Source organism: Clinocottus analis, unplaced genomic scaffold (assembly GCF_023055335.1).
Source record: "Clinocottus analis isolate CAN_PGR_092001 unplaced genomic scaffold, fCliAna1.0.p SCAF_3, whole genome shotgun sequence".
In the NCBI taxonomy this organism is placed as follows: Eukaryota; Metazoa; Chordata; class Actinopteri; order Perciformes; family Cottidae; genus Clinocottus; species Clinocottus analis.
The window spans coordinates 14985053-15008150 of record NW_027176042.1 but is presented as its reverse complement, the minus strand read 5'-3'; the positions used below and the strand labels follow the sequence as shown (position 1 = coordinate 15008150).

Sequence of the window (23098 nt, the reverse complement as noted above, 5' to 3'; positions counted from 1 at the left end):
GATGGCAGAGCGAGGTGGACTTGCTCTCACATTCAGTCCGATTTCAAGACGTCTGAGTCCGTTGGATTCCTATCGACCGCAGTTTATGACAGAAGACAATATTTCCAACGTTTCTATCCAACAATGGTGTATGAAGAGTGAACATTGTGCGAGTAAAGACAAAATACGTTTTATTTTTTTAGCAGTTTCTGTCGCTTCTTCTCACTCTGTTAATTGGTGCGCCACCCTCTACGAACATTTCGTGAAATTTTTTTGACAGTTTTTGACGTTTTTTGCATTTTTCGGGAAAACGGCCGGGCGAATCTCTTAGAAAAGTCATACCTCACGATTCCCGCGCAAACCGCACGTTTCGATGTATTTTTTACGCATGTGCTGGCAACGCTCTGGGAGGAGTAGTGGTTTGACTATAAGAAGAATAATAATAATAAGCCCGCAGGAGAACATGAAGTGTGCTTCCAGCATGGGGTCTATGACCCCATGCGGCTGAAGCCACACTTAATGAGCAAGAGGAAAATAAGTGCATGAGTGAGCCAACATTTGGGTAAAAGAGTGGTCAAAGGCAAGAGAACCCCCAAGGACCGCTAGCGAGACAGCTGAGCTCATGGAGAGACAAAGAGCACAGATGGGCCAATACCTGAATGAAGGCCTCCATATTGCCGTTAAACAGCTTACGGTTAAAAACGGAGCGAGGTCTAGACTTCCGCATTCTCTGAGGTTTAGGGGGAAGAGTGGGGGGCCTGGGGAGATGATGGGGGGTGTACGATTGGTACAGGGTAAATATGAATGCTGATGCAATTGGTATACACATAAAAATCATCAAAAACACACTGTTTGAATGAGGTGAGCAGATCGATACCAACTTTGTTTCACCCGTACAAAAGGTGAGAACAATGACATGTAGTTACCAGGTAATCACTTGGTACTACTAGGTATTTCTGGCCAGCTGTTTTCTTTTGCTTCCAATTTTTATGCTCAGTTAAGCTAACAATCTGCATCTTCATATTTGGTGTAAAATCATGACAACGGTATCGATCTTCTAATGTAACTCCTGGCAAAAAGCAAAAAAGCATATTTCTCCAAAATATTTATTTGAAGTGGTCTTTAATGAAGTAGCTGTAGCAAACTTAATCAAAGTCAATTGTAATGACTACAAGGAATCATCACACATAACATTCAATAAAGATTTGATTGCATTTTATAGAATGTGATAAAGTTCAAAACAGGTAAAAGCTGAACCCTTTTCAATTAATCATGAGCTTGGTCAATATTTCTTCATTTTCACTGAATTGTTTATAAGTAGAACAACAGCAAGACATTATCCATCTCCCTGGCATTTAATCTAACATATTTTATAGATTGAAACTATGAAGAACAACTCAGAGCACAGTCTTCTGTGATTAGGGGCAAACTCTTTGCTCAACAAACACCAGAGAAGTTGAGAAAACTCTCATATCCCCAAACTGTGATCTCATTCCTGCCACATCCAGAGACACAGGAAGGATTTTTACACGCCATTGCCTACGTTATTCATCTTACCTTGTTGTTCCATAATCAGCCCTCTCCCCTAGAAGAAAAACAACAGAGAAAGAGCCCAAATTAGTATACACTGGTTTTACAATCACAGAAGTTAGCTGTACGGTTGAGTGCTGGCCGACTATACGAGGCTGGCAGATGGAGACGGAAAGGGGTGTTATGAGAAAACGGGCATCTATTCAGGCGGCCTCAATGGGGTGAGCGCCACGGCCGCATTTGACTCGCCGCCAGGCAGCAGTCATTCAGCGGTTGCCCTAGAAACAGCACAAGAGCCCCAGAAGGGGAGAACTCGTCTACTCGCTCTGCAAAGTGAAAATGTATCCAGGGGCAACAAGAGTGGGAGGTTTGTGGGAGCTGATTTGTACAGTGTGATGATTTCATGATATCGGCACCACATTCACACACACGTCTCACTTGTATGCAAACTAATTAGGGCCTCACATTGATGAGTCAATCAGAAATGTTTGCTCAAGGATCACATCGCGTGTAAAACCGCTTCACACATTACTCCATCCGAGAGCAGATGTTTGAGTCTGAAGTAGAAACCAAATAACACAGAATATATAGATTTGGATTCACTCTTTTTGTGTAGGTTAATGCATATTTTATATGAGGAATATATGATCAAAGTGTGGCCCCGAAGACCCCTCAGGTGCAAGTACTGCAGTCTTTTCTACCCATGACCCTTTTTTAGGTGAAGCAATTGTCAAGTCCTCAATTTATATATTAAACCTTTAGTACACATTTTTGGATTCCACTATGTCTATGCTTGTATGTTCACAAAGATTAGCACCATTAACAATATGTACTGTGCTATATGTATCGTATCCATAACTAAAAATATGCCCTGACCCACCGACTAAGTTATAACCAAAAGCAGATGCTTGCAAAAAAATCTGAAGTAGTAGCTCAATGACATACGACTAAACTGCACACATCCTTATTCAGACTTTTGGCTCAGGTTATTGTGCATTAAATATATAAACAACACACTGTCATAGCCTTTAGTCAAAGTACATAGCATCATGAAAGGTAGGGGCTTTTTTAAACTAGTGACTACGTTAGGTTAAAACATTGTCAAGATGATAAATGAATTGAACATAATTTGAATTATTTTTCTAAAAGCAAAGAGGTAGCTGAACTGAAATGAATATACAGCACTTCAGAACTTTGTAATTTATAGTAATATACCCATTTAATAGAAAATTCCCAACTACTACCATTACTACCCTTCCATTAATGTGTAGCACAATGAGTCTCACCTTCTCCGAGCGTCTGCTTCAGAAGGTCATGCTTGGCCTGCAGTTTGATAATGAGATTGCTGCCATTCAAGTACTCCTTGTATTTCTGCAGATGAAATGCATAAAGAGACAATTAGCGACAAGGTGATTTCTAGTTATAATGTACGTGCTGCAGTACTACTGCCTGAGAACTCACAGTGAAGTAAAAGCCCTCGGTCTCATGCTGATTGGCTCGTCGCTTCACAATGTTCGCCCTGCTCATGTAGGAGTCAGAGGAAGCCGATTTGACCGACTCTGTGGATTGGCTATGCTGAAAGGCCTCCGAAACATCAAAGTCCTCCACTGTGAGCATGTCCTGGATGGTCTGCATGGTGGCGTCGAGTGTCTTCCTCACCTGACACACACAAACACACACACATAACATACACGCCTGTGACTTGAATTCAGACTCATTTATTAGTTTTGTTTTATCTTCAAGTTTGTTATGTGCAATGATTTGAAATCCGTATGGAACTACTTGCAGATAAAAACAACAAAGAATATGAACTACACACAATGTGAATACTTCCAATACAACTTCTCAGTATCAGAAACAAGCTGGATGGCGTAAACAAAGCCATCAGGCCATTCTCACAGCAGACTGACTGACATGCCGTAAACAATAGAGTAATAAGCTACCGAGCATGAGTCATCATGACATGAACGGTTAACTATGTTCCTTCAATAAGAGGCATGGCAGGAAGGCAGTGTGCATTCCCATATTCACAAAAGACAGGTGTGACACGCACACACACGCCCAGGTAACCTTTAAACACGTCTGAGAGAGTAACCGCAGCCTTGGTGGCTTCATGCCAGCAGGCCAGGAAGCATGCTGAGGTGACCCCCCCCCGTCCACCCTCCCAGTTAGAGGCAGGAGACGAAAAAGGGATGATTAAGGATCAAAGACGAACATAAATGCAGGGTGTGACAGAGGTAAGGGTGTTGGCTGTCAATCCTAGTTTAAAAATGAGTGTAGCAAAGCCAAAAAGGTATTGAATCGCTTCAGCTGCTTCAAGTAAGACGCTTATTGTATTATAGACTGTCCTAGATTAAAGCAGCAGGTTTCTTTAAGACATGTCCCTGCTCTGCTCTCTGGGGTCTGACTTGATGGATAGTTTCAACGATAAGAAATTCATTTCCTGCCACAGTATATTGCGACAACCTGGTGATATGCAATGGCTTCTAAATTATGTGCACCTAATGTTAAGCCACAGCATACAGTTGGTCATTTATGTTGTTCATCAACATTCAAGGATTTTCATACTTTCACACATTATTTGACTCTCTTTAGAATTTCTTTGTGCATGGGTGCAAAATGGTTCTTTTAATTTTTGTCATGAAATTATTATTATTTTTTCCATTCCAATCACCATGTCACACACAGACACACCACCAGTTGTAACATTTCAGGGTTTCATGCAGTGTTTCCTAGCAGAAGTTGGCCACAAAGACCACTTCTTATCATAACATTATAAAAGTTAATACATTTTACTGAGATAAAACAAATGTGTCGTTTCACAGAGCAAAAACTACTACATATTTAATGAGCTTGACTTTAGGTCATCATCTACTGACTAAATAAATCACAAGATGACGTGTGAAGATTTGGGTTGCTGACCCACTCAGCTGTACTGGAGGGAATCCTGCGTTGTTTACGAGTACATGAGACTCAGTACATTTGGCCATTTGTCCTCTTTTGAGTCAGTAGAAAAGAGCATGACTGTGTACAGCACATTTAAAGTCAGCTTGCTATATTCTGAAAAGAAATACTGACACTAGCTGCCTTCTGCCCCGTGAGCCTTGTGTGCACTCTTACCTCTTCATTTTCTATCCTCAGCGTGGCCAGGCGAGACTGCAGCTGGTGATAGCGCATCAGGAGCTCTGTCTGGACAGGCTGCTGTGCACTCACCTGACATACCTGGGATTAAGAAAGAAAGGCAGGGTTAACATGAGATGACGAATTTTGTATGAAGAAATAAGACCTCTACAAAGAAATCATTCCTACAGCCCATTTTCCAAAGTGACTCACCTCATCCCCCATGTGTGGCTGACAGTCAAAGCGTGCTGGAGGACAGAAGATCATGCTGTGTGCGTCCATGAACTTCAGCTTGTCTCCTCTGAGGTCCATAGCGTCTACCGCTCCCTCCAGCAGGTCCAAACCCTCGTGGCGAGAAGTCTCCAGACTGTACTCTGCCGACAGGTAGGTTCTCAAAGTGCGTGCCAGGCTTGCATGGAAACCTAAGTCGCAACACTGAGGACAAGAATTAAAACATTTAGTAACCACAAACCAATAAAAGGCAGAGAACTAAAGCAAGAAGAGACTAAATGGTGGTTCTTTCAACATTTTTTGGCTCAGACAGTAGTTACTTACATCTATCAAGTCTGAAACATCGTGGATGTAGTATTTGGCAACCAGGGCATTGGTAGCTGCCAGATTGAGAAGATAGTCGTTCCGGGCCTTTGTGCATTTCAGCTTGTTTTCAGAGTACTTGGCTTGTCTCTGGGGAGGAAGAGGAAGAGAGAGTCCCATCAATGCCTGGATGTGAAATGGATTTCTAATATACTCCAAGAATCCAATACAACAATAATCAGATTTTATTTCATGTAATCTGTTGATATATGTGATACTTTGCACAATGTAGAGATGGGCTCCTTGTAGCGTCAAATGCTTTTTCTAGCGTAATTTGTACAAATGGCAACTGCTAAAGTTCAAGAGGTTCGTAACGAAAGCATTTGTACTCGAATGTGGCTATCATGCCTGTAATGCACAACACATTACATCATGTACAAACCAGTCGACTACAACAGACCTTCTCCTTCATTTTCTCCATCTTCTTGACGGAGCTCCGTCGCTGTGGACGTTCATCATGACCGTACCGCAGCAGGCTGGACCCGGTGTCATTGGCTTTGCCAATGTGCTTCTCTTCCTGTTTCTCTGCCTCCTTCAGCTTGCTCTCAGCACTGAGACTCTCAGTGTGGTACATGTGGTACGTCTTCATCACCTGTCAACAACAACAACAACAATTGTCAAACTGTACTTAATACCAAGGCAACATAGTCAAACTTAAAAGGGATATGAATTTGAGGTATATAAGATACATCGATGGCCAAAGCGCAAAACCTTTTACCTGCAAAATGATCCAGGAAATGTGGGGGGAACCTCCTATCTGCACTTTGTGTATTTTTAGTTTTGTTTTATGTATTGTGTATCCCTAACAAACAGCATTCTGCAGATTTTGCAGATTCAGGTTTCGCTCTTCGGCCGTCGATATGCAGAATTTCAAGCTGAAATGTTGTGTACATATCGGCAACATTACTACTGCTGGTAAAGAGGCAGGTTTTTTAATAACATTACTGGAAACTCTGACTGGTTATTGGCAGTGGCCGACCCATAACTGGTAAATGTGTCCAACACCATGAAGTCACATTGTGTCAAAAAAGGCAAATGTTTTCATCACTGTTACACACTGACCATTACACACACTGTAACAAAACACATTTCCTTTCTACAAAGGGGTGTGAAACAGACACATATGTATAGATATGTAAGGTATAAATTTCATGCTGCATGTAAAAGTTCTAAAAACAAGTTACCATGTATTCTCAAATCTCCTCCGAAGAAGTTTAAATTATTCAGAGGTAAAATAAAATGTTAAATATTCTGGCCACATAATCATGATATGGTTAAGTAATGTTTCCCAGGCCAAAAACAAAAACAAAAAAATATCCTCTGCATTCATTTCTAACTGAACAAATTGTCATTAAAATTGCTAATTTGCATTTTGTATATTACAAATGAGTTAATGTAACCCCAGAATAATATGTTTTTCATTAAACTCTGAGACATAAGGGAGTGTTTCATACTCATTCTAGCGTCACATTTTGATTGACATTCCCCTGCTTTGCTGCAGGTGTTGTGCTACATCATTGTGCATGTTTGTCTTGATCACAGAATGGTCGTTGGTTTAAAAAGGTCAATGCACTGTAAAGCACTGTGATGTGTACTACCTCCAGGTGCACCACTGTTCCAAATACAATCTACTCTCCTTCTGATTGAGACAGATTGCTAAAGATAAATTTATCATAAAGTGTCATGACAGATTTGTGTTCAACAACATAATCAAAAGAGATATAAATGTTTGACTAAATACCCTGAAAAAAACGGTACACTTAAACAACATCTGGTCCTCCATCGCTCACTCTCAAGTTCTCGTTTCCTAGCAACCCTGACTGAAGCGTACGTGCAAAGGACAGCAAGATTGATCAGCAGGGAGGAAGGAGGTTACAAAGAGACCGAGAGCAACCTTCCTGCTGCCCGTGAAACTAGAAACTACTTGATTTCCACAAAAATCCTGCAGCAGATCAATAGTGGAGTGCAGAAGCCGGAACAAAATGAATCCACCTTATAGCAAATTTGACATTCAACTCATAACTGATAATACAAACTAATTATACAAGTTAATTTAAACTGTATAACTTTATCTAGCCCACATCTTAACAGACTACTGCAATTTCCTATGCTGCGCTCAATAGCTGCAGACAGACATTTAATAATGCATGAATCCCAGAGAGGAAAAATCAATATGAGCAAAGCAGTAAAGTGCTGTATAATGTTACATGTAAGAATATCAGTATTAGCGATTCAGAGTATATTCACTTGTACTAAACATTTTTTTTAAAATGAGTGGGACTCCTTGTCAATAAAAACTGCACTGCAATTAAACAGTTTCCAATAATATTATATCTTTCATAAGCTGTTTTTGCAACCTAATACAAACCATGTCCCAAAATCCACTGTAAAGTAATTTACTTCATTCAGCAAAAGATAAACATGTTAACTATGTGCAGTTATAGCATCGTCAAAATGAATTGCAAGTAAAAGACCTAACCTCTCTTGATTAATAACTTTCAGTATTTACTCAATATCATGCGAGATGTAATGCAGATAGATAGCTGTGCAGCAAAATGATGAATTAAGCCAAAATAGTCGACATCAAGTATCTTAAAATAAGTCTCTGGTCTTTTTTTTTACCTCTATATAATTAATTGATCTCAAAAGAATCAAGTTAAAATACATCTGAAAACAAAAACTCTGCATGACCATTGAAGTGCTCGATGTGACTCAGGAACAGTAACTAACGATCATGATATCACTGAGAAATAAGACCCAGAAGGAGGCACCCTGCCGTGTTTGTTACACTGTGTCCCACATACAGGAGATGATATCAATAAATACATCAGTTCCTTTTCTTCTTTTCGATGTCGGGGCACTGAACACAGCGGTTGTCCATCTTAAACATTTCTGTGTGTCAGATTCCGTGTGTGCACTGTTTCCACATGGGGTCTACTGTATGTACAGTACGACAAATAACAATAGACAGAGTGACAACACACAAGCAGCTGTGTGTGATGACATATAACTTCAGTTGAAACTACTCCAGCAGCTTGTGTTTGCGGTGAGCACGGTGCACTTCTGCAGCACAGACTGCTGAGTCGGCTCGAAGCACTGCCAGGGGCAAGAACGTTCTCCCCTTCAACTGATGGAGAAATTCACAGTGGGAGGAAGAATGCAAATGTTCTCCTTTCACGACCTCAGGAGATGGAAGAAATGACCTGTTAGAGGCTGCATTGCTGATAAGGCATATCTGCCGTGTGCAGTGTCAGGCCAGCTGTTTCGCAGGTCTGAAAAAAGCTCTGGCTCAGGATTGACGCTATACAGACCAACAAAGGGGAAAAGCAAAACGGGCAGGTCGCTGTGGGCAAAGACAGTTTAGGCATGAAGAGGCCATGACAACTGTTCAACTCACAGTGTAGAGCTCATTGGTGACTTTCACTAACTCCTCGTGCATCTGCACCCCGATGTCTTTGCTCTGGAAAAGAAAGAAAAAAACAGTTGATAGTTTCATTTTAAGGACAAATCAAGGCAGGTATTCAAACATCTAAGAGCAAGAACTGAGTTATATAATAGAATTGCCTTCCTACAATTGAAAGACTACAGTACTTGTGAGACAGTTATATTTTGTGTGTGAGGGATGTCAGCAGGCGTTGAAATGCTGTCATTACTTTGCACCAGAAAAGATCTAATACAATGCCCAAAGTGCACATGCAGACAAAAATAGAACAGTGCGGTAGCTGCAGAACATTTCCCAAGGAGTTGTGTCACAGTTTCAGCTCAGTTACAGGGGCTAAGAGCCTATGATGCATTGGCCATGTCCCAAAACAGGGCTTATAGCCCAAGAGGAGGAATGAGGCCAGTGGAGAGTGACTCTGGAAATCCTGTAGAGAGAATATGGAGCGACGCTGAGCCCAATCAATCCTGTTTTTTGTCGCCTCTCAGGGACCATTTGTCAAAACAGCAACCTTGCCTTTTCACGTGACAATAATTCAAATTCCAGCACATTCAGTCCAACTTTGACTTAGCAAATGGCAAAGTTTATTCATTTCCGTTCCCACGTGTAATTCTACAGCAGTGAGACTGCACTGCAGCTGAACCAGGATGCTACAGCAATAACAGGATTATTGTTTCTGAGATCTCTGTCACAATTTCAGTTAAGTTTCTGCGGATACCTATTGGTCTTCCTCTTTGTGCTGGCCTCAAGCCATCCCAGTCTCATAAAGGTTCCCATCGTGACAGTGCAGAGCCCCCTAGAGGGCATAAATTACTGCAGACTCCTGCCGCTGTCAAACAATGCTGATCTAGAATCACCGAGGCAGATTGTTCATCCCAGCCCCTGAATCTCAAGCACTCAGCTATTCTCACACGTACCATACATTATACACTTTACATCAGCCTTATGTGATGTAAAAGTCAGACAAATGCATTCTATGGTGTTAACGTTTGAAATAAAAGACACAAATAACACAGCAGGTTTTTGAATGAGTCCTAGTTAATGTGCATTTGCTGTGAAATGGAATGAGTGGGAGTATGGGCGACAAGAGCGACGAGTTGCAAAGCGCATCAACAAAAGGTTAGTGATCTAAATAGGGAGCAAACTGAGCGTGCTATGGAGAATGACAATACACATGATGAATGGGGGAGGTTAAAAAGAGAAAGAAAATATCTTGCCAACTGTGTAAAGCTTTACTGGAGACACATGATCCTCACAGTAGCCATAGTCTAGTGTAAGGCTGAAGTGCATGGTGCAGCTAGGTAACTAAAACCTCAGTGATGGGTAGATCCAATGATCAATAATTCAATGTTATCGATACAAAGAGAAAACGTTGATACATATTGACTTTAAGATATGCTTTTATTTTGAAATTCCCATTGTATGTCTGTGCCACCAATTATCATCAAAGTGCACATCCTTCCTCCGGAGCCCAGTAATACAATTGTCAAATCCTAATTACTTGCTTTTGTGAGTGTAAATGGGACGGATTGTGTGTTAAATTGGCGTATAATATTGTCTCATAATGATCGCAGGCCCCTCAATTTAATCAAAATCGTGTTGTGGTAGACTTTGTGATATTAGCAAATATGTATCATTGTCTAAAGAATCAATATAATATTGGATTGTGATGAAACTTGAGCTTTACATTCCTAGTAGATCCAAGATTCAAGATGTTTTTCTGTCATATGCATAGATAACAGACGGTTATTCTATACAATGAAAAGCTTATTTTGCTTGGTCCTCCTAACACAGAATTACAATAAACTTAAGGTACAAAATAATAACAAATTGAAAAATAAGGCACAAAATATAAAAGATATAAAAGTATTGCACAAAAATATGATAATAGTATTGCTATGATAAAATATGAATAAAATATTAATTGTATTTGGTGGGATTAGCCAACTAATGGCCATTATTTGAAACCAGGTTGTAAAGTAGCTGAGAGAACCTTGAACGCATTAAACCTTGCATTGAAATACTGATTAAACATTATTATTCACGAAAAGAGACAATGACACAGCAAAGCGCGTCAGTAGTCAGAATTGCCCTCAAAAGGAATGCTGTATGAGATCCATACAGCATGAAATAGACTGTACTGACTGATCATTTTCAACATATCTTTACATATTTTTGTTGGTGTGGCGTCAAGTTCCCAGCTGGGGGGCATTAGTCATGCGATATGAGCTTTGTGACTGTGTGCGTTACGGCTGGGTTACATGCCCTCATCCATTTAATTCCGATTCTGACCTTTTTAAAGAGTCTGATGACATCCTCGCCCACGTGTGCCAGACGGACAATGACGTTGTTGTTGTAGAGGTCGCTGAGAGTGGCGTGGTCTCTGCTCTCCCGCCTTGTCTGGTCCAAGACCAAATACCAGCAGTTAACAGTGGATAAGAGATTCTGGTCCTTCCTGAAACAGAGAAGGAAAGACTTCACAAAGATGAAGACATTGATTCGATTTCTATAAAGCTGCCTGACGTAAACTAATACAGCTATGACATTAAGACCACCCCCTATAGTGCCCAGAAGTAAGACCATTGTGTTCACATATTAAACACACAAAAAAACATGCCAATTGTTGCACAATTAGTTTAACTCTGTGTAACATAAAATATGATGAAGAGTGGCAGCTTTTCATTTGATCCGTCAGTACTGGGGCTCAACACATTAGAGATCAAGGGGTCACTTCACATGTTGTAAGGAATCAGCAATAAAGGGGAAAGCTGTACACAGACACACACACACACACACACACACACACACTCACACAAACACGCTGACTGCTTTCGGCTGCTTGCTCGAGGGAGCATGTGAGTTCAATTATCCTCACACCGAAGAGTTTTCTTCCTCTTTGGTCTTCAGAGAGCTTTTAACTGTTTTTTGACCTCCAACAATTGTGACTGCAATATAAAAATGCTGCATCATACTTTTTGCACACCACCTGCTTAAAAGCTGTGTGTAAAAACCTTTTGCTCTTGGCCGATGGTTGACCTACACTGGGATCCAATCCAAATCCAACTTAATTCCAATCCAAATCCAACTTAATTTCTCCTTTAATGACCGGTGATAGTCGAAGAGTGAAGTTGAGATGAGGAGTTGTATTACAGGTAAGAGGACATTCAAAGGGCAGTTCACACACTGATAGCCATCTCTGCTGATTACCTTTGATCAGATCACACAAGCAGTCAGTAGCTACCGAACGAGCAATGAACCGCTGACGTTAGTATAAATAACAAAGCTGCCACGGTAATCTCTTTAAGAGAAGTTTATTTCACAAAACAAAAAACATATATAGTATCTTATTTGTCGTACTGAATACCATTACGTTGCTTGTGATTTGTAAATAAAACTTGACAAAGCTCCACAAGCGTCAACATGCCGACCATCACAAGTATGATAATGATATCATGTTTGTAATAATACAATTAATTGATTCTTTCTGGTTCCTACCCAATATACATTTAGTATGTTTATTCTGCTTTTTACATAGTGGGTCATAGTACCTTTCACAACTGAATTTAAGGAACCTTTTGTTGCCCCAAAAAGGCTTATTTACCATATTTATGTTGGACATATTTCCATACAACCAAATAACTGTGCATTCTCCATTTCTATTTTTAGGCACGGAGAAGCACAAAGTTACATTCTGGGTCCTTAATTATTCTGTATCTGCTGGTCAAATAATTCATTATAGCTGCATTTGTTTCTATAAATTGTTGCATGCAACTTTATGTGGCTGAACAATCCTACACCATTGAGAATATGAATCCTCTTTTAAAACTAGACGCTACAGTATTAAATGCTGTCTCAAAATCAATGTCTCATAAATTATTCATATAAATGTGTTGGAAATCATTGTGGAAAAACTGAGCATCTTCGACTGTAAAGTCAGAAACACAGCAGTTGTTTTGAACTCGTATTGAAAGAGTAGTCCTGATTTGTTTTCTTATAACTGCTTCAACACTTCAATCATTCTATCATTGGAGAGGTTTATTCATGCTTTCATTTTTTTTTTGAAGTGAATTATGACTGTTTTCTTATCTCTGTAAACTCCCTCTGATCTTAAGCTATGCAAGCTTCCACACTATCACAAAAGGCCACATTGTAGCTCCCTCCATGTATCCAAAACAACACTATAATTAAAGTGAAACTGCCCTGAATACCAAATAAATAATGTTATTGATATTTTATTTCCAAAGTCAAAACCACATTTATATATAAACTATCATTTATATGAACTGGATCTGTTATTTATTCCAGGTGTGAATACTATATTATCTGTAATTACTGTTAGACTCTAACGCATAGTGTTGACTCTCTAGTTGAGTTAATAACTCTCTCTTAAAGCAATCAGAAGCGTTGATGGCAAGTTAAAAGAGTTGCACGTGTGATGCTCTAGGTAATTCAAAGTACTGAACATTAGCATATCTAAACCTATTATCTTTTAATACTTTGATAAAAAAAAGAAGAAAAAAGAACATGTGTTTGATCCTGTCCATGTGATACCAGGAACCTGACTGTACATCTTTGGCTGTTGGCTGCTCTTGAATACGGAGTAGACTGTAGTAGTACTCAGGACACAAAGGAGTCAAAGCAGAAATGCTCATGAGAAATGACAGAAGAAGCTTTTCTACACGACAGCCTTCAAAAAGTACAACAATACCAGTTTCACAACAACATTTCTCTGCATCTTAAAGTGCCACCAGCCAGCTGAACTACAGTGAACTAACAAGACAAACACATTCTGCATATATTAACTATTGTATAACATATTGGATACAAATTGTCTTTTCAAAACGTTTTCTTATAATTCCATTTTTGATGCAGATGTTTTATTACAGACAGTTTAAAAAATGTTCCTTTACAATCTCCTGCCAGCCGTTTTACTAGATCCGACATCAGAAATGGAAATCTGAACGTACCCTGGATCAGAAAGAAGGGCACTGGGGTTGAATTAAACGAGAGCGATTGCAGAGCCAGAAAGCCGCGTGGGATTATTAATTGTCCATTGTTGTCTGTGATTGTGAATCTGGCCTTTGACAGATAATAATGACGACCATTTAATGTGACGGGGGAGAATCTGGGACAGCAGGGTGTAGAAAGAAGTCATGCAATGTGAGTCTCTTCCAGGGGTCTCTCTTTGAGGGAACTCTCTATGTATCAACGGGAGCTCTTCACCACCATTACTCTTTACGTCCAATTGGCCGGAGAGACTTAAAGAGGAACGGAAAGACCAAAATAAACCAACATGTTTGTTGTGCATTAAAGGGTGTACTGTGCAGCCGCTTAAGTATCAATTATACCATCTTTACTATAGTGCACTACTTTAAGGTAATATTGATTTCCTGCAGTGTTAATTCAATACTACGACATTGGGTGTTAGAGAAGAGCAGATTCTTCAAATATAAGTTAATTTCACACATTAATCTGACCTCAATCTCAAACTATTTGCTTTTTCAGGATGTTTCAACCACATTTAGCAGCCCTAATTGGTCAATTTCCAAGGCAAAACATTTTCATTGAATGCACTGTAATGTAATGTGGATCATGCATTTCCTCTTATTTATGAGCACTGATTCAAATTAACCACATGGCCATGGGCAGTGTATACAGTTAGAAAATGATCTGAAAGTCACGGCGAGCTGCAGGCTGGTCAGAGCAGTTAAGCAGCATTTCCTCAACATACCGTAGGGTATGTTTGTTTCATGACCACAAACATTTAAAACAAGTAAAATAACCCACATTGTTGCTTTCAGACTCCTCACTGAAGCTCTAATTTGTTTTCTGTGCTCATTGAGAAAATATGAGTATTAGGCTAGCCGTCTAGCGTGAAGTGCAGTGTGAGAATGGAAATGAAATGACAGCCACGAAGAGAGGACGAGGGGTGAGAGAGGAGGGGTGAGGGGGGATCGGTCGTCTGACCTAGTTGGGAGGAACACAGCAGCCTAAGGCCACGAGCCTCCTTGGCCCTGACTTCATTTCAGGTCATTTCTCCGGCTTTATCCCTTGTTTCCTCTTTGTTGTGTATCACTCCTCTGCCTTCCTCATTCTCTTTTTCCATATCTCTGTGCCGTGCCAGTAACCAGTATGAAATATGTAACGGTTGTTTATCTGTCAAACCCATTTGACACAGACGTTCCGGTGCTTAGGACTCACTTGAAGTGATGGTGCTCTCTTGAGGTTCGGATCTTAGCAGAGTAGCGCTCGGCCAGTTTGTCCAGGCCTCTGGAGTACTCGAGCTGGAGCTCGGCCTTTCGACGGAAGAAGTCCTGCAGGTCCTGCAGCAGCTGCAGCCGGGACTCAGACTGCTGCTCCAGACAACGGAACTGCTCCACCAGCTGGTTACGGATCTCTGGATATCAACAAAGGAAGAGACCACCTTCAGAATAAACAGAGCCTCTCTGGGGGAGCGTGCTTACATACTGGGTTTCACTTCTGCATTCAGCATTCAACCCACGGCCCTTTAAAAGTAGATGAAGTAAAGACAAAGATGTAACGGCACAGTCAAGCATAAGCACTAATAAAAAACAAAGTCATCATAATTGGATAAAACTAGATGTCAGAGTGCATTCGTCTGCATTTGTGTGCATGTGTGAGTGAATGTGCGTGTAGTGGGAGGAAGTGTGGGGATGTCTAGATGCTGGGGTAGCACATGCACGTGAGATGCATGTCTGATGATTGCAGGAGACAGGACGGAAAATATAAAATAGGTCAGCTTCTCAAAATGCATTGTGCCGAGTGGGCCTTTGGAGAAGTTTGTCTTGAAAAAACAAATTGTGGGCATTCTTTTGATTATAAGATTGCTGTGGTTGCTGAGGTTAGGAAACTCACTACTCACTGCTCCTAGTCTGAGAATGGGGAACGATTATGTTTTGATCAAAATTTAGAACATTTAATTGGTTGATATGGCATTTACAAATAAAATATTAATTATTATTTGATGAATATTTCCCTTTGATGAAATAGAGTTGTTGCCGTTTTTATTTGTATTGTTCAAGTAAAGTCGGCTTAATGAATTACCATGTTTGTGGTTGTTAATTGTTTATTACAATGTTTGTGTATATAGAATATAGTTCATTCATCTTTTTTTCAAAATGGCATGAATACATATCCATAGATTCCCATACTGGGCAGCTTGTACTGGTAGCTGGCTGTTCCTATTGACCTCTGGGATATTAGGTGATAAAAATGTCCATTGAGGTAACAGTTTTACATGAACACTGAGAAGGAATACAAATAAATAATAAATTGTGGCTGCTGCATGTGTTGCTGCAGACAAACCATGAATCATATCAGAGCTTAGAGCTGAGGATCTGGAGCCATCAGTAGCTATCAGGATATTGATCACAATATGTTCATGTGGTTGACTCCCGTCATCCCTGTACATACTCAAAGCAGGCTCAGAGTCAGGTCCAGATTTGGTTCTTGGCTTCATCCATTTTTAAATTGCTGTTTTTTTTCCCTCCCAGTATATGCAATTATCAATGTGCTACAAGACTAAACGCTTCATATATAACTTCAATAATTAATTATGTTTATAATTTGGTGGATAGGAATGTGTAGATCAATAGCACCATTAGATCAAATTGTCACAACATAGTTTGGAGCTCACATCTGTGGATTATACACACAAACACACACACACACACGCGCGCACACACACACACACACACACACACACACACACACACACAAACAGGGAAACACAGCTTCACTCTCTTCGAGACAATGAGAAGCAGTTGAGCAACATTGAGATGGTTTCAACCATGCACATTATTGCTGCTCACTGAAAGAAACTCTCTAGAAGTGTGTCAATGAAAAAGATGGTCCAGCAGAAGAAAAGTCCCCTTGTTCAGTTTCTGTATGTCCAATAAAAGGATTTCAAACATGTCTCCTCCCAAGCGTCTGCAAGTGTGTGAGCGAAAATGTGAATGAAAGGGCGAGAGCGAGAAAGACAGGGTAAATATGTAGTCCCTTGCTGTTTGGAGATGTACCCCTCATGGTCCCCATAGTGGCCCAGTTGCCTGGTTACGCCTCTGGAGGCATCTCAATGGGAGCTGGCCAGTTCCCTGTTCTGACAGTCACAGCAGTCAGTCTGTTTAGCATAATGGGCAAGGACAAGGGCAACTTTCTCTGCTTTGAAATACTCAATAAACTGCCTGTGCTGATGAACGAGGCAGCAATCAAGTTTAAAATAGAAAGATCTGTCACTGCAATGCGCTCCTGTGCTAAAATAGACCACTTGGACAACACAATTTGCTGGCCTGTGTGACTTTAATCTTTCTTAATCATACAGTGGCAGTGTAAAAGAACAAACATAAAATTTAATGGGCAGATTTAAATGGGTTTAACTGCATAATTTTTTATCAGCGAGACATCAAATAAATTCATGATATTTGCATTTGCTTTCCTGTGAGTATGTTATTCTTAGAGCTTAAACTGTTACTCAGGACTGTGCAATACAGCGCTTCATTTGATGAATGATTCAAGGCTTTGCAGAGTAATGCATAATTAGGAGGAAGCTGGTGAGGAGTTCAAGTGAATAGTATGCAGAGAAGTAAGCCACAAAATCTAAGTGCAGCCTCTTCTCTCTCTTTTCATTGATGACACAATGGTGCAGATGTCTTTAAATGAAAGACAGTCGTGTGCTACATCAGGTTCTCTGCCTGGGAACAGTGCAGCCAAAATGAATCAAAAGCTCCACCTCTCACAGGCTTGTGGAAATTTCACTAATAGGACTTTACTCATTAGTAATGTTTATTTTCATTCTAATCCATATGGTTAACATCCTGTTATGTTCGGGTGACTTTAACAAGCCTTTTAAGGAGCGTAACGTATTTACCTGAGACCTGAGGATAACACTGAAGCAAATTAAAAGAACTTCTCAAGATGCTTAATCTGGTAGTAATTGAGCATTGGGATATTTTAGTTGTTTGAAAACACAAAACAAAATTTAAGCCATCCGAATGCTGTACAGAATGTCCCGCAACACCATTCAAATCACCCATGTTGTTTAGTCATGTCTGAACTCTGAAAATGAAAGTACCTGCCTGAGCTCGGCTGTGGCAATGCCTTGAGCTCTTCTTTTTTTCCTGCACATTCAAAACGACAAACTACATCCGCCCGCCAAGTTCAAACGCAGCCCGTCTGTAGAGGCTACATGCCTGAATCTCAGATGTAATGAAATAGGGGGGCCTTTGCAGGGTTGCCAGTAAGGCCCCTGAGAGAGCACTAAATTTCACATTGTGAGAAGTCTTTGTCACCAAGGTAGCTGAAATTAACCTAACACATCTCTTGCAACGGCCAGCAGCAGTCTCTCTGCGGCTGTGTCTGCAGTTAGCCATGCGTGGCTAGTCACATGTGGCCTAACCTCGACTGACACGTTGACTTAATTTGGTCCAAATCAAGGCTGTGTTTTGTGAACACTCGTCTTCTGAACGCAGTGATGTCTATGGCTCTTTACTGCTTATTTGCTAGAGTTCACATTTCTTCCCATCTCTCGCTCTACATACAAATATCTCGAGCTAGAAAAGGCATCGCTCTTTGTGCAACCACAGAACAGGAATATCCAGGATGTAGTGAGCAGAATTCAAAGCTGCTCCCTCGTTTAAATCTCACGTCGCTCAACTCTTGGTATGTACCTGTTATTACAACAACAGGAGTACCGAAACATGGAGACAAAAGATATTGTTCTGCTGTCGCAACCCGGACATTTCAAGACCGTATCAGTCCATGCATTCTTTTATAATGATGAATGCACACAGAGGGCTGTGTCTACATGCTGCTGTGGAATGCATCTCTACGGTAAATGTGGTGGCAGTAGGAGTGAGATGCGACTTTGTGACAGGTGGACTGTCACCAAGCCCGTACACCCAAATCTTACACCAGCTAAAAAACATTACAAATGGAACAAGTATCACATGCTTCCTTATTTAAATCTTTTTTTACTTTAGGGACAGATATCCATGCAAAGTCAATGTTACACAACTTCCACATTTCCACATGTTCCCTAAGCAACATCAAATCTTACAATGAATGGTTTCCAATTTAGCCTATTAGAGCAATGTGTGCATCATACTTAAATGGCTTGGCTCCAGAAAAGATCAAGTGGCATTACAGATAATGTGCCCTAGAGCTAGAGTACAGTATGATGAATGATATCTCTTGTTTCCTTGTGTTTTATTTTTTCGGGGTCAACAGGATGCTAAGAGATATATCAGGCTGGTCAACTACACTCGTTAGAAAGAGAAATATGAACTCAAACACTGTAAAAGCAAACCTGCATTCAGTGCAATTGAAGAGTGAAAATCATGTTTTGGTCACAAATAAGAAAAACAAGTTCAGCTTCTGGTAATAACTAAATAATGATATTGATGATAATTGTTGAGATACGAAGCAAACTGACTATTCAGTCATCAATAAACTTGTAAAACTTTGGGCCCACAACACACACCAACAAGCATTGTTTCAACATGACTGCGACCCCGCTGTTTTGGAAAATGTGGCAAGTTGAAAAACACTGCAAAGTGCATTAGGTTTGTGTTCCTGATTGAACTGCTGTGCAGTCAGCAAGTCAGCATTATTGGAGGCTATAGTGTCAGTGTTAGAGTAAAGCCCCCACAGCTCCAAACTGATCTAAGCCCAGTTTGCAAATGAGCTTAAGATGTCAGCTTAAAAGCTTTTCCTGAAACTGAGACGAGAGACTGTGATGGCTCTCTCACAGTCACTACGCTGGTGTGGAGACCGGAGAGAGGGGGGGGGGGGTGAGAGAGAGAACTAGAGAGAGAGAGAGAGAGAGAGAGAGAGAGAGAGAGAGAGAGAGAGCGAGAGAGAGAGAGAGAGAGAGAGAGAGAGAGAAGGAAGTCAAACAAATAGACAGACAAAGAGAAGACAGGGAGAACATAGACCACACCTGTCTACAAAATGCTAATCATTCCAGACAAATGCTGGCAATGTTTGGTTACTGCTAAATAAAGTCTAACGGACTATGATACAACTTTTACATAAATTTGCACCAATTCTCTATAAGACTTTATCCCTAACAATATTGCCTTCAGTGTCGTCAACGTGTTTCATCAATTTCGACATGCTTTCATGGATTGGAAATAAATTCAAACTGTTTTGGACACTAGTATCATTGATTTTAAATAAGAGCTGTACAAACAGATACTGTTTATTGTGTATTTATATGTAATATACAATTTATAAGAAAATCTAATTGTAGTTTTGAGAAAGTAATAGTTGTAACAGCCAGATGTGCTACAGTGTTAGACTCAGTACATTTCTGTCCTTTTCTGTCTTTGTTTGCAGTATTTTTCTACTTACTTAAGGAGTCTGATAAGTTATTATGATATGTTATCATGTAAAACAAGATCCCCTGACTTAGATGAGATGATCGATACCCCTCCTCTCATGTCTGGATGTCCAATAGGCAGTGACAGCCAGCAGCCATTTAACTTAGCTAGCTTAGCTTAGTGTAAAGACTAAATACAGCTAGCATGGCTCTGTCCACAGACAACAAAACGATATGCCTACCAGCAACTCTACAACTCACTAATTAACACATTAGCTCTTCTTTTTTAAGTCTGTAGAAAACATGAAGTGTTAAAACAACAAGTGTACATGTAGCTAATGAACCATAGCGTCGCGGCCTACGGAATAAATACTTGGCCCTGCTTTCAGTGTTGTGACACCTTGTAAACTATTGGACCCGGACACACACCATGAGTTCACAATGGACGTCTTAATTGGTGTTTTTGATGTCAAAGTCAACTGTTGTGTTTGGGTGTTTCAGAGTACTGCGGTGGTGTTGGGTGATTTTGAACCAAAGTGTGAGCAGAGGCGGTTACTTCACCCTGTGACTAAACAACCTACTGTATAATGGCCTGTTTTCTACTGAAACAATTAGCTTCATTCCAGATAATCATTACTACTTCCAACACTAGCATGCATAGCAGTTATTCTGGTTTGAAATGTTAAAGAAAGCCTGTCTGTGTCTTGTGAATAAAACCTGATAGTACATAACACTGAGCAAAACCATGACTGTGAGGGGGTGATGCACCAACGTGTTAAAGTTCACACGACCTGAAGTTGTCTCAAAGAGGCTGAGAGGACAACCCACGGACACATCCTGCAGTCTGTTCCTTTACACTGTTCCTGACTCTCTTCTCTCACTGGGTGGTTCATCTAGTCACATATTTAGCGGCAGACAGTAAAATCCTTTCATGGTTCATAATTCATACAGACAGCATACATTATTTATGACCTTTCTGAACTGTTTGCTGTGTGATCTTCTCAAGCATTCCCTTTCCTCCCTGATACGATTAACATTGTCCTGGAATGTCAGGAAAACACATAGCTTGTATTGTCTTTTTAAAATGACACGGGCTATACCATAATACCATGTATTGGATTCTTCAACCTTCATTTCTAGAGAGAAGTTGTAAAATGTACCCTGATCTCAAAATATGCAGTATGAGTACCTGAGGTGCTTGACCTCCAGTGCATTGGGAGGGTTGGACAAGGTGAATTATGACATTCCCTTGTTGGGTGGACAGCATTAGAACAATCTCCCTGAAAAACCAGCTGCACTTTAAAACAAATCATGCACGTAAGCTGCATCTCCACACATGCAGGGCTTGGCATGTTTATGAGCAGCAAACATACTTCAGCACAGAGAAACCAGTTCAGCCAAGTTGCATCTAAATCAATACATCTTTGGATTTAAGTATTACCCGTATCCCAAAATGACAGTTAATGACATGCACGTATGAGACATTTATAAGAGAGATATGTATAAAAAAAAAAAAAAAAAAAAAAAAAAAAATGGCTGTCATCTATAACTATGCTATCTGTCCCGCCCCACAGCACTGCACACTAGAAGCCATATAAAACGTGTGGTAAAGTTACGCAATAGCGCCTTGACACACAGGATAACAACACGGTCCGGCCTGCACGTTACCAACCTTTCACTTGTGTCTCATACTCGGCAATAATCTCTTTGTCCTTCTTGACTTTCGCATGAGATGACATTTTGGGGGAGAGCGGATTGCGCAATCCTCAGGCAAGAATCAGCGTCTCGGTTGCCACAATGCAGCGTTTTGCCCGTCGGCAGTCCTCTCCGGATAGTTGAGCAACGATCAGATGCGGCTCATCGCCCGCTGGACACAAACTTCGGGAATCGACCGCACGGCACTGGAGGCTCTGCGATGTTGCTGCGATGCGTACACAAGGCGACGTCGAAACCTAAAAGTGCATCATGATCCCCGTGTCTGACCACTCCTTTTCTTTTTCACCAGAGCTTGTCAGTAAATCAGGAAACCAATTCACGTTTGATGTGCATTGCATAAAGCCTGGAGGAAGCAAAGAAAGAGCTATGGCAGCCTCGGTGGTAACAACACCGAGCTCCTTCTGCAGTCGGTCCAGTCTCTCTCTCTCTCTCTCTCTCTCTCTCTCTCTCTCTCTCTCTCTCTCTCTCTCTCTCTCTCTCTCTCTCTCTCTCTCTCTCTCTCTCTCTCTCTCTCTCTCTCTCTCTCTCTCTCTCTCTCTCTCTCTCTCTCTCTCTCTCTCTCTCTCTCTCTCTCTCACTCTCTCTCTCTATCTGCAAGTTCAATGCTGCTGCTGCTGCTGCAAAAAAGGCTGAATGGATGTGAAAGTCAATCCGAGACTCCGCCTCCAACCCCCCTCCCTTCTCAACCACTTTTCTCCTCATGGATGATTCAGATATGTTTGAGTGAACTGATATGCAAAGCTTTTACTATTGCTGTTATTCAACAGCTGAAGGAATGCAAACCATGTGTTGTTAATTGCAATTTTAGAGCTCTGTCTCCAGGACATCAGTTTTTATAGCGCGCACGAAACTAACTGCTCAGAATAAATAAACTATATATATATATATATATATATATATATATATATATATATATATATATATATATATATATATATATATATATATATATATAAATGTTTGACGTGTGTGTGTGTGTGTGTGTGTGTGTGTGTGTATGTGTATGTGTGTGTGTGTGTGCGTGTGTAATAGATCAGGTCATTCATAACATGGTTGTGAGACATATAATGACTGTTAGAAAATAGATGACATACTGGCCAATAAAAAGACACATGGCATTATTGTATTTTTGAAGACATATGTCTTCATTTGTTACTGGAACAATCATCATTTCATCCGTGTCCGTCAGTCTGACCAACGTATCTACAAAAGTAGGATACTGTATGATTATGAAAAATGACAAGCACTTTATCTCATGATTATACATATTGATACCAAGGGCTTGAAGACTGCAGAGGCAGTTGAGTTTCAAAATGTGTTACAACTGACCAAACACTGTGCAGCAACTAAGAATTATATTTGAAATAGGCAGTTAATCTGAG

The 23098-nt window shown here is 40.5% G+C and overlaps 1 protein-coding gene across 2 annotated transcripts in view; it reads right to left on the bottom strand.

The window, feature by feature from the left end:
• LOC137796303 (SLIT-ROBO Rho GTPase-activating protein 3-like) overlaps positions 1-22126 on the bottom strand; it is a 32188-nt gene extending 10062 nt beyond the window's left edge. The window contains exons 1-12 of one of the 2 annotated variants that reach the window (XM_068594167.1): positions 21673-22126; positions 14864-15059; positions 10955-11117; positions 8621-8683; positions 5624-5815; positions 5185-5313; positions 4843-5064; positions 4630-4731; positions 2971-3168; positions 2796-2880; positions 1537-1564; positions 635-737 (exon numbers count right to left, since the gene is read on the bottom strand). In XM_068594167.1, the coding sequence (XP_068450268.1) occupies positions 635-737; positions 1537-1564; positions 2796-2880; positions 2971-3168; positions 4630-4731; positions 4843-5064; positions 5185-5313; positions 5624-5815; positions 8621-8683; positions 10955-11117; positions 14864-15059; positions 21673-21739 (1548 nt within the window). In that variant the 5' untranslated portion in view covers positions 21740-22126. The remainder of the gene's footprint in view (positions 1-634; positions 738-1536; positions 1565-2795; positions 2881-2970; positions 3169-4629; positions 4732-4842; positions 5065-5184; positions 5314-5623; positions 5816-8620; positions 8684-10954; positions 11118-14863; positions 15060-21672) is intronic. The other variant, XM_068594166.1, reaches the window with a different exon arrangement.
• Between the last annotated feature and the right edge of the window lie 972 nt (positions 22127-23098).